The 16,070-nt window shown below is 41.3% G+C and overlaps 1 protein-coding gene across 1 annotated transcript in view; it reads left to right on the forward strand.

Annotated features, from left to right (window-relative positions):
- Positions 1–16,070, forward strand: part of LOC133424518 (sodium- and chloride-dependent transporter XTRP3-like) — a 45,196-nt gene that overhangs the window by 17,195 nt on the left and 11,931 nt on the right. Inside the window, exons 2-7 of the mRNA XM_061715187.1 lie at positions 7,684–7,824; positions 8,492–8,583; positions 8,712–8,939; positions 11,415–11,525; positions 11,615–11,856; positions 12,714–12,870. Of these exons, the coding sequence (XP_061571171.1) occupies positions 7,684–7,824; positions 8,492–8,583; positions 8,712–8,939; positions 11,415–11,525; positions 11,615–11,856; positions 12,714–12,870 (971 nt within the window). The remainder of the gene's footprint in view (positions 1–7,683; positions 7,825–8,491; positions 8,584–8,711; positions 8,940–11,414; positions 11,526–11,614; positions 11,857–12,713; positions 12,871–16,070) is intronic.

The raw sequence follows: 16,070 nt of genomic DNA on the forward strand, positions 1-16,070 counted from the left end.
CAATAGCCTATAATCTTGGAAATGTCATAACATTATCACTCAGCTGCCTGCTATATGGAGATGCAAATACAAGTTTATTTGTAAATCACATTTCAGCAACAAGGCAATTCAATGTGCTTCACATAATGAAAACATAAAAAGTAAAGAGAAGGAAAAAAGTTTGAATTACAGTGCAGTGGTATAATAATGAAAAGTTAGATCAGTTTACTACTGAAATCAACATTGTAATAGTAAAATTTAGTTATCAATTAGTTGTATAACAAATGTAGGTCAACACTGAAAATATTACTTTACTTTACTTACTATTACTACAGTATTATATAACATCTTCTACAGCTTGTAGTTTCTGAGATATTTCAGATTAGCTAAGTGATTTAGAGCAAGGTCAACAACAAGTTCAATCTCACCAGGAAGTCATTAAAAGCTTGTATGTTTTTCCTGAAGAGGGATTATATAAGGAAGAATTGTATAAGGTCTGTTACACAACTGTTCACCGTAAGAACATGACCATCAAAACATGAGTGGCGTATTTAACCCGCCACTTTTACACAGTAACAGTGCAGTTTTTTTTTATTTTTTCAGCTTTAAATGATGATTTACATGATGATGCTTCACTCGTCAAACACTAAAGTTCTTACAGATCATAAATACATTTGCTGCAACACAAATAAAGTGTTGTTTTTGGTACCCTTCCTCCCACCAGAGCGGAGGGCAAGGCTGTGGTTGGAGTCGGTCTTTAATGCTCCTTCACAGATGGTTGAACACTGAATAAACATCTACCGTAGTCCTGCTGTGATTCCACTAGTTCTACTGCAGCTTATACTGCGGTTCTACTGTTCTACCTAGTGCTGTCAAGTGATTAAAAAATTGAGCGATTAATTAATTAAGATCTGTAATTAATTAGTGTAATTAATCGTTTTTTTTTTATCTCACCTAAAAATTGCTGAGAAAATCCCTCAACTTGAGGTGTTTTCCTTTGAATTCATTACATTATTGTGGAAGATCAAAACATTGATATATAACAGCAAAAAGTGGCTTTATAAAGTCATTTATTTATGTTTTTAACAGGCTTGAGCAGAAGCAATTATAGCCATTTACAGGACTGTCTCAGAAAATTAGAATATTGTGATTTTCTGTAATGCAATTACAAAAACAAAAATGTCATGCATTCTGGATTCATTACAAATCAACTGAAATATTGCAAGCCTTTTCTTATTTTAATATTGCTGATCATGGCTTACAGCTTAAGAAAACTCAAATATCCTATCTCAAAAAATTAGAATACTCTGGGAATCTTAATCTTAAACTGTAAACCATAATCAGCAATATTAAAATAATAAAAGGCTTGCAATATTTCAGTTGATTTGTAATGAATCCAGAATGTATGACATTTTTGTTTTTTTAATTGCATTACAGAAAATAAAGAACTTTATCACAATATTCCAATTTTCTGAGACAGTCCTGTAAATGTACAATCGTTTGTATACTTGTGCTACCATGTGATCATGGTCATGAGATAAATAAATGATGATGATGATGATGATGATGATATAAAAGCCTGTTTCATCAGAACACTTTTCCTTGACTTAAGTGTAATAGCTGGAAATTCGACACGGCAAACATACTAAACGTTAAAGTTTGAGCGTGTTAAATCCTTTTTGGGGAGATTCAGATTGCAGCTGCGGGTTAAAACATGCTCGGCTGCTCTGGCAGCATCAACAGAACCTCCGGGGCGCGCTGACCCGGACTAAACAGCTTTTCCTGGAAACGGGGCCCACCAAGCACATGGGCAATTAATGACTGGAATTCCTGCACAGCACACAAATATAGATCAAGTACTATGCTTATCAGGTCCAGCTTAATCATTCCTGAGGTTTTTATTATTCCACACACTCTAATGCCAGTAGTATTATCTTTGTGTTATATGGCGTGATAAGAAACACCTGAGCTCACTTCATGAATAAACTGGGCGTCTTCCACAATTGACTTTGCTCAGGAATGATTAACTTTTTTTTTTTTTTTTTTTAATGAAGCATTGTCAACTTGAGAGAAAAGGCCAACTATATATATATATATATATATATATATATATATATATATATATATATATATATATATATATATATATATATAGTCTCACTTCAAGTTGCACAACAACGTCCTCGTCATGTATTGGTCAGATGTCTCAGCCAACAGGAACAGGATTTATCAGTGAACTTCCTGTCTTGTCCTGACAAACCTACGCGCTTTACTCATCATACTGTAGTGAGCAGATGTGGATTATTATTCATCATGATTTATAAACAAACAGATATGAGTGTCAGGCCTTTGTCAGGCTGGTGAGGTGAGGACCCAGATGCAGGAGAGAGAGGGAGGCCGGAGGCAGGAGTTCTCAAAAAACAAAGATTTATTCCAAAACCAAAAAAACAAAGCGCTGCTTAGCAGGATCCAAAACCGAAACAGGGATCAAAAACCTGGAGGAAAACCGTGGCAGGAAACATGGAGGGAAGAACAGTACGGACCGACAGGGACCAAGGGAATGACTGACCAGATATACTCAGGGGATAACGAGACATGACGAGACACAGGTGCAGACACAATCAGGGCAGATGGGACACAGGCGGGACAAAACAGAAACTCAAAGACTGGGGGGGAAGTGTCAAACCCTGACAATGAGCTCTAAAAGTGTTTGGTCATTTTAAATTAAATGTGTCATTTTTTTAATAGAAACCTCAAAACTAAAATTTATTAGGAAACATTAGGAAACAAAAGTTGTCATTTGTGGTGGAACAGTAGTGGAGTAGAACTTCACAAGGCCCAGCCATCCAACTTTCGGGTTAAAGCTCATTCAGAACTAAGATTTTACACCCATGGCAACCTGCTCACGGACGGTTAAAGGAGCATGAGGCAGGATTGAGGCAGGATTTATGAAAGAAAATGCGTATACGTTTTAAGTTTTCTAGTAATAATGTCAGATGAAGCGTTCCAAACCCAAAAGAATGAGCCCTCTAGTGTATCTCTCCGTTGCCTTGAACAGGCTGTGTGCTGCAAAATGTGCTGCAATTCTGGGCCCGAATTTCCCGCGCTGTCCTGCAGATGTGACGTCACATGACGCTGCATGCACGTTCTCCCCGTTCTCCCGTGCCGGCTTCACTGTTGGCTGCAGTACCCCCAACGGCCGTCGTGGTGAAGGGTGGCGCTAGAGAGTCTCATTTCTTAAAAGGAGCCTCATGCTCCTTTAATACTAATATATCTTGTCTTTTCTACCTTTGACAGTGTTTCTGTGTCTCTCCTTTCTCTGTTCTTCATCCTCTCTTTCTTATCTCTTTTCCTGCTCTACCCGGTTGGTCTTCAGCAGGAGGGTCCCCCCTTATGATCCAGGTCCTGTTCAAGGTTTCTTACCTCTTAAAGTTTGTACCTGCCATTGTTTATGTAATAATTGCTCGGGCGTCATGTTCTGGGTCTCTGGAAAGACCCTAGAGACAACTTGTGTTGTAATTGGTGCTATATAAATAAAATTGAAACTCTGAGGGGGGTGAATTTTTTAGTATCGTGCTAGGAGAATCTACAGTATATAAAGCAATAAAAATGAAATTGATTGACAGTCAGCTCAGCCAGTAGCTCATTGTTATCACTTCCTCAACCGTACTGTATAAAACAATGGTCGAATTATTAGGTCACATAACCCTGGTTTCTGAAGAGCGGTTTTGAAGCGTCTTCTTCGTACGGGGCAGGTTAGGTCAATGAAGACACCAGGAATTCTTATAGTCTGTGTGTTTAAGCACATTTTTTTTGTTATTGTGACTTAGATAAAGATCTCACCTCAGTTGAGATATTTAGTCAATTATGGCACAAAAACAAGTTTATTACAGATACTATTACTAACTATTTTTTTTAAGCTGTACATACAGTGGGGCAAAACGTCAGTCACCAATTGTTCAAGTTCTCCCACTTAAAAAGATGAGAGAGGCCTGTAATTTCCATCATAGGTAACTTCAACTATGAGAGACAGAATGGGGGGAAAGAATCCAGGAAATCACATTGTAGGATTTTTACCTAATGAATTGGTAAATTCCTGGGTAAAATAAGTATTTGGTCACCTACAAAAGAGCAAGATTTCTGGCTTTCACAGACCTTTAACTTCTTCTTTAAGAGGCTCCTCTGTCCTCCACTCGTTACCTGTATTAATGGCAGCTGTTTTAACTGGTTATCAGTATAAAAGACACCTGTTTTAACTGGTTATCAGTATAAAAGACACCTGTTTTAACTGGTTATCAGTATAAAAGGACGTGAGAAACTAAATTGTAGACCTGCACCAGGCTGGAAGACTGAATCTGCAATAGGTAGCAGCTTGGTGTGAAGAAATCAACTGTGGGAGCAATTATTAGAAAATGAAAGACATACAAGACACTGATAATCTCCCTCCATCTGGGGCTCCAAGATCTCACCCTGTGGGGTAAAAATGATCACAAGAACGGTGAGTAAAGATCCCAGAACCACACGGGGACCTAGTGAAGGACCTGCAGAGAGCTGGGACCAGAGTAACAAAGGAATCATCAGTAACACACTACGATCAGGGACTCAGATCTTGCAGGGACAGACGTTCCCCCTGCTGAAGACAGGACATGTCCAGGTCTGAAGTTTGCTAGAGAGCATTTGGTTGATGCAGAAGAGGATTGGGAGAATGTTATACAGTTTTTGGTAGAAACCCAACTTGTCGTGTTTGGAGGAGAAAGAAAGCTGAGTTGCATCCAAAGAACACCAAACCTATTGTGAAGCATGGGGGTGGAAACATCATAGTTTGGGGATGTTTTCTGCAAAGGGACGAGGACGACTGATCCGTGTAGGGAAAGAATGAATGGGAACATGTATGGTGAGATTTGGAGTGAAAAGCTCCTTCCATCAGCAGGGCAATGAAGATGAAACGTGGCTGGGTCTTTCAGCATGACAATGATCCCAAACACACCGCCCGGGCAACCAAGGAGTGGCTTGGTAAGAAACATTTCAAGGTCTTAGAGTGGCCTAGCCAGTCTCTAGATCTCAACCCCATAGAAAATCTTTGGAGGGAGTTGAAAGTCCGTGTTGCCCAGCGACAGCCCAGAAACATCACTGCTCTAGAGGAGATCATGGAGGAACGGACCAATCACTACTCTAGAGGAGATCATGGAGGAACGGACCAATCACTGCTCTAGAGGAGATCATGGAGGAACGGACCAATCACTGCTCTAGAGGAGATCATGGAGGAACGGACCAATCACTGTTCTAAAGGAGATCTGCATGGAGGAACGGACCAATCACTGCTCTAGAGGAGATCTGCATGGAGGAACGGACCAATCACTGCTCTAGAGGAGATCTGCATGGAGGAACGGACCAATCACTGCTCTAGAGGAGATCATGGAGGAACGGACCAATCACTGCTCTAGAGGAGATCATGGAGGAACGGACCAATCACTGCTCTAGAGGAGATCATGGAGGAACGGACCAATCACTGCTCTAGAGGAGATCATGGAGGAACGGACCAATCACTGTTCTAGAGGAGATCATGGAGGAACGGACCAATCACTGCTCTAGAGGAGATCTGCATGGAGGAACGGACCAATCACTGCTCTAGAGGAGATCATGGAGGAACGGACCAATCACTGCTCTAGAGGAGATCATGGAGGAACGGACCAATCACTGTTCTAAAGGAGATCTGCATGGAGGAACGGACCAATCACTGCTCTAGAGGAGATCTGCATGGAGGAACGGACCAATCACTGCTCTAGAGGAGATCATGGAGGAACGGACCAATCACTGCTCTAGAGGAGATCATGGAGGAACGGACCAATCACTGCTCTAGAGGAGATCTGCATGGAGGAACGGACCAATCACTGCTCTAGAGGAGATCATGGAGGAACGGACCAATCACTGTTCTAGAGGAGATCATGGAGGAACGGACCAATCACTGCTCCAGAGGAGATCATGGAGGAACGGACCAATCACTGCTCTAGAGGAGATCTGCATGGAGGAACGGACCAATCACTGCTCTAGAGGAGATCATGGAGGAACGGGCCAATCACTGCTCTAGAGGAGATCATGGAGGAACGGACCAATCACTGTTCTAGAGGAGATCTGCATGGAGGAACGGACCAATCACTGCTCTAGAGGAGATCTGCATGGAGGAACGGACCAATCACTGCTCTAGAGGAGATCTGCATGGAGGAACGGACCAATCACTGCTCTAGAGGAGATCTGCATGGAGGAACGGACCAATCACTGCTCTAGAGGAGATCATGGAGGAACGGACCAATCACTGCTCTAGAGGAGATCATGGAGGAACGGACCAATCACTGTTCTAGAGGAGATCATGGAGGAACGGACCAATCACTGCTCCAGAGGAGATCATGGAGGAACGGACCAATCACTGCTCTAGAGGAGATCTGCATGGAGGAACGGACCAATCACTGCTCTAGAGGAGATCATGGAGGAACGGACCAATCACTGCTCTAGAGGAGATCATGGAGGAACGGACCAATCACTGTTCTAAAGGAGATCTGCATGGAGGAACGGACCAATCACTGCTCTAGAGGAGATCTGCATGGAGGAACGGACCAATCACTGCTCTAGAGGAGATCTGCATGGAGGAACGGACCAATCACTGCTCTAGAGGAGATCATGGAGGAACGGACCAATCACTGCTCTAGAGGAGATCATGGAGGAACGGACCAATCACTGCTCTAGAGGAGATCTGCATGGAGGAACGGACCAATCACTGCTCTAGAGGAGATCATGGAGGAACGGACCAATCACTGTTCTAGAGGAGATCATGGAGGAACGGACCAATCACTGCTCCAGAGGAGATCATGGAGGAACGGACCAATCACTGCTCTAGAGGAGATCTGCATGGAGGAACGGACCAATCACTGCTCTAGAAGAGATCATGGAGGAACGGGCCAATCACTGCTCTAGAGGAGATCATGGAGGAACGGACCAATCACTGTTCTAGAGGAGATCTGCATGGAGGAACGGACCAATCACTGCTCTAGAGGAGATCTGCATGGAGGAACGGACCAATCACTGCTCTAGAGGAGATCTGCATGGAGGAACGGACCAATCACTGCTCTAGAGGAGATCTGCATGGAGGAACGGACCAATCACTGCTCTAGAGGAGATCATGGAGGAACGGACCAATCACTGCTCTAGAGGAGATCTGCATGGAGGAACGGACCAAAATACCAGCAACAGTGAGAAAACCTTGTGAAGACTTACAGAAAACATTTGGCCTCTGTATATGACAAAGTATTGAGATTAACTTTTGTTATTGACCAAATACTTATTTTCCACTATAATTCGACTATAATACATTCTTTAAAAATCAGACAATGTGATTTTCTGGATTAAATTTTTCGTTTTGTCTCTCATAGTTGAGATATACCTGCGATGAAAATTACAGGCCTCTTTCATCTTTTTAAGTGGGAAAACTCGCACAACTAGTGTGTGAGGAAATACTTTTTTGCCCAACCGTAAACCCAAATTGATTTCAATAGTCTTGAGTGTGTGTTGTTCTCTTTCATGAGTGTCCCTAGGACACATTCAAGAATACCTTATAGTCTCCATTTTGAAAAGGATTGATAACAGAGCTCTTGTTTATGTTAGTGTTTTAAGGCTTTATGAGTTGTCTGAGACATAAATCACTGTTTTCAGGGGGTTTCCTTATTCCGTACTTCGTGATGCTGATCCTGGAAGGCGTGCCCTTGTTCTACATGGAGCTTGCCATTGGTCAGAAGATGCGTCTGGGGAGCATCGGGGCATGGAGCGCTATCAGCCCTTATTTAGGAGGAATTGGTAAGAGCTGGCCTCAGCTGTTTTTTGTTTTTCACAGAAAATTTCAATTCTGGACCCTGCTACATGCAAGTAGATTAGTGATGCTTCACTGCTGCAGGCTAACCCAAGAAATGTGCTGAGAGTGTATCTTTGGTTTCTGGGTTAAAATCATTCAACCACAACACAACAACAACTTTGGATACCAAACATACCTTGATTTTATATTTGTTAATGCAAATGGTTATTCACACTGCCTGAAACAGCATAAGTATATGATATATATGACATATTTTTATCTTCTGGTTGAGTGAATGCTGGCGCTTTGGTTATTTTTATTTTTTATTTTTTTATATTTTATGCTTATGACCAACTATAGTTTGCAGCAGCAGATCATCTATTCTCGGCGAATGTAAAACCTATTTATTAGACAGGCAATTGACTTGCAATAACTGTCTTTTATGTTTTGCTGCAAACTCTGCTGCTTTCTGTTATTTAAATTGTGTTTTTACGTTTTGATTGATGTACGGCAACCTTGACTGTCATGAAACAGATAAAATGTAATATTATTATTATATAAACTGTATATTGTATAAACCATGAGGTACCTGACATTTGACATTTTTTCTGAAATATTTTAAGAAAACGAAGTCCTACAAAAAAGATTTTTGATGTTTTGCCCTTGTTCTAGGTCTGGCTAGTGTCATGACATCCTTGTACTTGTGTCTCTATTACAACATCATCAATGCATGGAGTTTCTGGTACCTCTTTCAATCATTTCAAGTAAGCTGATAATTTCCAAACTACTATAGTTAGTTTTCTATCATCTCTTAGTTCTCCTGCACAATGCCGGCACTCGTTTTGTACCATACAGTAACTGGACTGTACCTCTGCCTTCATTCCCATCCCAGCCTGTCTTGCCCTGGGCCACTTGCCCCATAAATTCCAACCGGACAGGACCTTTAGAGGAGTGTGAAAAGGCTACACCCACCCAGTATTTCTTCTACAGGGAAACACTGAACATCTCCTCCTCCATCGAGGAGAATGGAGGCATTCATACCGGTCAGACTCTGTGCCTCCTGCTGGCGTGGGGCATCACTTACTTATTCATTATACGAGGAGTGGAGTCCACTGGAAAGGTAAGAAAGCACCACATCTCCCTGGTTCAATCACTTCATGAAAAAAGTAACACATATGGAAATGTATTCATTTCCCTTCAGGCATTCATACAGTATTTTTGAGTTTGAATTGAATTTAAATGAATTTTTTTGTGTACTACACTAAATAGTTTTTACCGTGCTGGTACAGTTAAGGTAAAAATGGTTAGCCCTCTTTAGGGTATCAATCAAAAATGAGGGTTTAAAAAAAATGTATTCAAGTGAACTGAGTGTAACCAAAATTGTATATTGTAGGTTTGGTTATAAAAGGCCAAAGACAATCCCCCATTAAGCCAAATAAAGATACTGCTTTGTTCCATTGAAAAAAGAAAAAAAAAATGTTAAAGCAGATGTCTTCTTCTCTGCATGATGTAGCTGTAAGCTGCATTTGTGGATGGTACGGTGAACTGTGCAACACTCCTCTATTTGCTTTTAGTTATGATATAATACGATAAGAGAAGAGAAGATAAAAAAAATCTTTGTCTTTCAAAATACACACTGCAGGTGCACACATGAACCAACTTTTGTTGCAAAAAGTTGAGACAGCAACACTCAATGCACACATACTTAACCTGATAAAAGCATATAAAGAACAAAAACTCAGTAAACATAATAAAGTGCTAAGTGGTAATAGTGCACACGTGCCAAAACATAAAAAATGGCTGGTAAAAAATCCCCTAGTAGGAGAAAAACCTGAAGCAAACTAATTCTAATTCCTCTGCCTCCTTTTATGTAGACAGTAAGTGTGTGAAGGGGAGTTTATTCATAGCATTAGAAGCGAGTGAGTTAGAGGTCTGCCAACTAGACCATAGTTTGGATGGACGGATGTGTGAAACAATGAGTCCAGAAGAGAGTAGATCAGCAGCATTCAGATTTGGAGGTATCCAGGCACTTTTTCACCTTCCAAAGTGTTGTTAATTTACCACTTTGGACCACATCTCGCTGTTCTACTACAGCCAGGAGCTTGGAAAAATGAGGTCCATATGAGTTCCCAGTATTTCCAGCCTTCAGCCTGATTTCACTACTTGTCATGGTGATATCCCTTCTTAAAAAGATTTTAAAAGGACTCAACCAAGTGCTGAAGTGACACTAGTCCTATTCATGGAGAACTTTAAACAAAGTTGATTGACCAGGTGAGGTGTAAAGGAAAATAAACATCCCTTGGAGACTAATCATTTTTTACTACCACTTAAAGCAGCACTATGTAACTTTTCCAGCTTAATCTAATATTTCATCATCATCATTGTGATGGTACATCAACTTCCAACAGGTTTAATGAACCTCTGTCATGGTCTGAGGGGTCTGTATCTCCTTCACTGGCACTATGTAACTTTGAGGAGCATGGTAGGAACCCTGCCACACTAAAAAACTACACATTTTTACGGCTTTGACTGCTTTACGGCATACGTCACTTCCCCCTCCTTCCCCATTCGTAGTGGAGACCAAAGCTGGGCGGGACGTGGAGCGCAGAGCTCAGCAGAAGCTGGTGTCATGGCCCAAGCAGCGGAAAAACCCAAGAAAATCAAAGTTTTATCGGAGGAGGCTAAAAAAGAAAGCGGGGGAGTAACAAGCTAAATGCCCGGACAAGAATGTTTTCACATACAGGGGTTTCGTCTTGGGTTTTGGTAATTCTAAAATTACCGACAATATCAAAAACAGACACATAGAATAATAATAGTGATCATAAAATTGTGTAATTCGCAATGAGGAAGCTTTATAAAATAATAATACAATTGAATAGAATTACAGCACTAGAGGAAAGAATGCAATGCAAAGAAAATGTATAGAACATTTCTAGTATTTTTCCTGAGAACTGTAAAATTGTGCAGGGCTGATCTGCAAAACATTCAGTTATTCACAGGTTATAAAGTTTGTTTTTTTTTGTCAGTAAGTATGTTGGACTACTAATTTATGACGAAGTCCCTCTAAAAAACGTTTGTAGTTTGTGGCGCATTATCTGGCTGAAACAGGACAGGGGGGCAAGGGGGACTTCACTAATAAAACCAAGTTGAACTTAGTGATTTTCAACATCATCATATTATATTGTTTAGCCAAAAATAGATACATTACCTCTTCACTATCCATCCTGCAAACGACCGCTGAAAACAGAAAAGTAGTTTTGAAAGTCCGTCCCGTCTTATTTCATTCACTATCAAAACAAATGCAGTGACGGGGACAGGAGTTTTCCAGCAGTACGCGCTGGTGCTCATGGGAAATGTAGTGTTCTTTCTGGTAAAGCACTACCGCTTTTGTCCAAAGGAGCCGCCAAACTCAACAAAAGCTGAAAGTTACATTGTGCTGCTTTAAATACATTACATTCAAAAATTATCCAAATCAGGTGGTAAAACTGAGGAATGTTTTACTGTGGAAACATTGGTAAAAAATACAGTCACTGTTCAGAACAAAGTCATTTTGATAACAACTGTACTGCATTATTTGTCTACTTTGTTTTTGTAGGTTGTGTACTTCACAGCTACGTTTCCATACCTGGTCCTCTTTATCTACCTGATTCGGGGCGTCACGCTTCATGGAGCCATGAACGGTGTTAAATATATGTTTACTCCCAGGGTAAGGTTGGATTTCTCTTTCATTTGTCTTTGGCGTCTGCGTACCGGGCGTGCCGATCTTTCTTCACATGTGTACGTCTGTGGTTTTAGATGGAACACCTCGCAAATCCTGTGACTTGGGTCAACGCTGCCACCCAGATCTTTTTCTCTCTGGGTTTGGGTTTTGGCTCCCTCATAGCTTTCGCCAGCTACAACCAGTACAACAATAACTTTGAGCGCCAGGCCATCGCCGTCTCTCTCATCAACAGTGCAACTTCCATCTTTGCCAGTCTGGTCACCTTCTCCATCTACGGGTTCAAGGCCACCTTCAACTATGAGAGCTGCCTGGAGGGGTAAGGGCTTGTGGTCAGTACTCGAGTTGTAAAAATAAATCAGGGGGGATGGTGGATTTTATCATATGGGGACAGATCATTTGTGCTGATTACAAATAATATAATATATTACAAATAATAGCAGTGACCAAAACACCTGCAGAAATACTGCAGGAATGACATAGCAGCAGTTAAATGCAGCCTTCTGTAAGCTTTAAATATCCACTGGGCTTACATCAAATACACCAAAACACAACAATAAAAAACACTTTTCTGAACTTATCAATATGACTCTGTCCTTCACAGGATAAGTAACATGGATCACTGCAAAAACTCACAATCTTAACAATAAGAATATTTGTCTTATTTCTAGTTAAAATGTCTCATTTTAGTAAAAAAATCTCATTACACTTAAAACAAGAATCATCACTGGAAAAAACAACAATTTTCACCTGTTTCAAGTAGATTTTCACTTGAAATAAGTAGAAAAATCTGCCAGTGGAACAAGAATTTTTTGCTTGTAATGAAGATAAATCTTGTTCCACTGGCGGATTTTTCTACTTATTTCAAGTGAAAGTGTACTTGAAACAGGTGAGAATTGTCAAATAAGTTATTTTTCTGGTGTTATTTTTCTGGTGATGACTCTAAATGTTGAAATAGCAGTAAAACCACATTCATTGATGAAATGACATAAGGGATGGAAAGGAGGGATGGCAGTTTTACAGGGGGGATGATTTGGACTGTTTTTATTTCAGGGGGGGATGCCATTCCTCCCTCATCCCCCCTCAATTCCAGTACTGGTTATAACTGTGACAAGTTAGCACAGTGTTTCTTTTCATGCGACCCTGTTAAATGTTGGTGTTTTCTTCTGTTTTCAGGACGCGGACGCTGTTGATGAATACGTTTGATCTGGCTGAAAACAGCATCAACATAGACAACGTCTCTGACTGGATTAAGGAGCTGAACTCCACATACCCGGCACAGTTCGCTGAACTTACATTGGAAGAATGCAGCCTGGAGGCTGAACTAGATACCGTAAGTTCCTCATCATCTCAGTCCTACTCATGCAGTGCACACAAAAGCCCACATAACTGGAAATTACTGCAAACACGATAACACAGTTGTTTTTCTGCCTTTTGATCGAGCAGTGTAAGGAGAATGTAGTAGTAGTACAATCTAACACACACATCCGATGCTATGGTGGAAGAACGTGCCTGTATGGACCAAACAAACCCAATTTCCTGTGGAAGTCCAGTCTGCTCAGCTTGTCGGAAACCTCAGTGTTCATCTGTAGACTTGTTCTGACAATCATTTAAATCAGGGGTGTCCAAAGTGGGTCCTCGAGGGCCGGTGTCCTGCATCTTTTAGTTGTTTCCCTGCATCAACACACCTGATTCTAATTAACGGCCGTCACCAGCTTGTCATCAAAGTCTGGATAGTTCTGTTGATGACCAAGCTCCTTGTATCACGGTTTGATAAAAAAAAGGAAAACATCTAAAACATGCAGGACTGCGGCCCTCGAGGACCGACTTTGGACACCCCTGATTTAAATGATGTAGATTCATAAACAACCAAGAATCAGGAGTCAGGGACAACTGAGTTCCTTCACATTAAGTTTGGTGTATGTTTTTCTGTTGCCTCTTTATCAGTGAACATATTCCTGCTGCTTTTATTACACTAAATACCACACAGAGTAGGTCGACTTTGTCGACAAAAATCGATGATAAAAATAGTCGCCAACGAATTTAATAGTCAACTATTGTTTGCAAAAGAATTTTAACAGAGTAAGGGATCACCTTCCTTCCTATGTCTGCTGAGAATTGCATATACAGTAGCGTTCAGCCGCTATTGTCACCACACAGGTTTTTCAACAGTGTGAGGCAACAGCATGGCAACTGGCAGTAAAGCTCATTAAAAGATACATTTTTGAATAAAGTGTCCATCTTTAATGTCTTTAATTTATAATTAGCGTAACATTTAACCAACCTAATGCAAAGCTGAGCACTAAATAAGAGCCATTTAATCATTTTGAGTCATTAGTCGACTAATCCTTCAGCATAATCATTAGTTGCAGTCCTAATACAGAATAGTTATGAATTAGTATTGCTGATAATTGTTTACGGCATGAACAGCTAGTCCTGCATTTAACTAATTTCCCTTCTGGGATTAATAAAGTATTTTTAAGTTGAATTGAGGACCGAGGTCAGGACCATCACCACTCAGGGCTACCACCACAGGACCATCTGCACGGCCATAAGAGGCGGTCCTGAAATCTGTTGTGCAACTGTATGATTGATGCTGATGATGGCAAGTCCAGAGAGACGCTGCTGTGACATCGTGGACCTAGAGTATTTTTTAATAAGCTTCAGCTTGGAAAAACTAATTTCTGCTTCCGCTACTGTCACTGGAAGGATCAGACCAATTCTGAGTGCAGTCTCGTATCCCACAGCTCCTCACACAGGCTCACAGCCAAATTTATTTTTTCCTCCATCTTGATCATCTCTGATCTACAACCCGCAAGTTGTTTTCCCCCTCCACAACCTCCTCTCCTATTGAGCGTGCAGAGATGTCGTCACAGCGCGGCACATTGAAATTAAAAAATGTTCAATTGGGGCAGGGAGGCGCGGCGCAACACCGCGGCAGGCGTGTGTATTGTGTATGTGCTGCCGCCATGCAACAGCGGACCACTCTGTCGCCGAGCTCGGCAGCGCGCAAGAGAGCACATGCCGCGGTGTTGCGCCTGTGCCCTACCCGGCGGCGGGCGCGGCGCAATCTGCAGCTTTCTATTTGAAAGCAGCAGAGCAAATTCTTTCTCTTCTCAAATTTTTTTGAGAGAGAGAGCGCTCGTGCGCCCCCACGTGGATTGCGCCCTGGGCAGTCGCCCATATTGCCCATAGCAAAAATCGGCCCTGACGGCCATCACCACAGGAGCATGGTCAGGAAGGTCATTGGTCTTCTTCAGGGCTGTCACCAGAGGACCATGCTCAGGGTTGACACGACAGAACCATGGTCATAGCCATCACCACAGGACCATCTTTAGGGCCATCACCACAGGACCATGGTCAGAGCTATCACCACAGGACCAGGTGGGCTGTCAGTGGTTAGGACAATCACCCACGGACAGGATAACAGTGTCATCATCAGGCTTTTATGGTATATATGATATGCTGCATGTTTGTTCCAACAAGCAATTATATATAAATCAAATAAAAGTGGTGATAAAACACAGCTCTGTGGTGATCCGCTGGTCCATAAAAGAACTTCTGATAAACCTTCTTTGACCTTTACACACTGTGCCCTTCAAATTATCAAATTTAACAGCCAACATAAAAGACTGTGATGAATGTTATGATGGGTCTTCAATCTCAGTGTTAAAATATGAGGCTGAGTACTTTTAAAAGCTGAAAAAATTCAATAAACAATAGCTTCACTGGTGATGTAGTGCTTTCTTCATGTGGTCACATCATTTTTAACACACATACCCTTGTTAGGCCTGTAGGCAAAGCGTATGAGTATGAGTTACCCTGAAACCGGCTCAACTGATCCCTCTTGGTCAGGGTTAAATAACCTTGCTAAATAACTTATAGTTTCCTGAATTCAGGTTCAACATACTAAGTTAATAACAACAACAAGAGAGTGAGGAGAGATGCATCATGGGAGGTCCCCTAGCAGTCAAAACACTTCCTGACTAATACTGAATACCGAAACAAATTTGAGACTGAGGCAAACCCAGTGAAAGGCAGCAGGATAAAGTTGCTTTTAAGTGGTGGTAGTTAAGCTGCGCAGCTGTGTTTCAGGAACATAACTCAATCAGTTCTCTGAATACGGAGCACGGCTCTATACCTCCAGCGGTCTCTGGGAAAATTCAGTCCATTGCCAAGAAATGCTGCTCACAGTGTGCTTGCTTTTTTCCATGCTTTGTAGAGTGTTTAGGAGAGATTCATAAATAAGGTTTCATTGCCTCAACTCCATTGAAATGTCACCAATATGATTATGTAAGTCTGTTTAAAGAACCCGGTGAACATAATTTGTATTCACTGATTGTTTTCACCTTTACTTTTATCACAATTCAGAGCTCAGTGAGCAGCACAGTGTCTTGGTGATCATCACTGTTGCCTCACATTAGAAAGTACCTGGTTCAACTCCCGGCAGGAATCTTAAAAAAAAAAATTACAAAACCTCTAGGTAAATCTGAACGTGAAATCATACTTGTTTTTTTCTTTTTTCATTCAGTA

Source organism: Cololabis saira, chromosome 3, assembly GCF_033807715.1.
Source record: "Cololabis saira isolate AMF1-May2022 chromosome 3, fColSai1.1, whole genome shotgun sequence".
Lineage (NCBI taxonomy): Eukaryota > Metazoa > Chordata > Actinopteri > Beloniformes > Belonidae > Cololabis > Cololabis saira.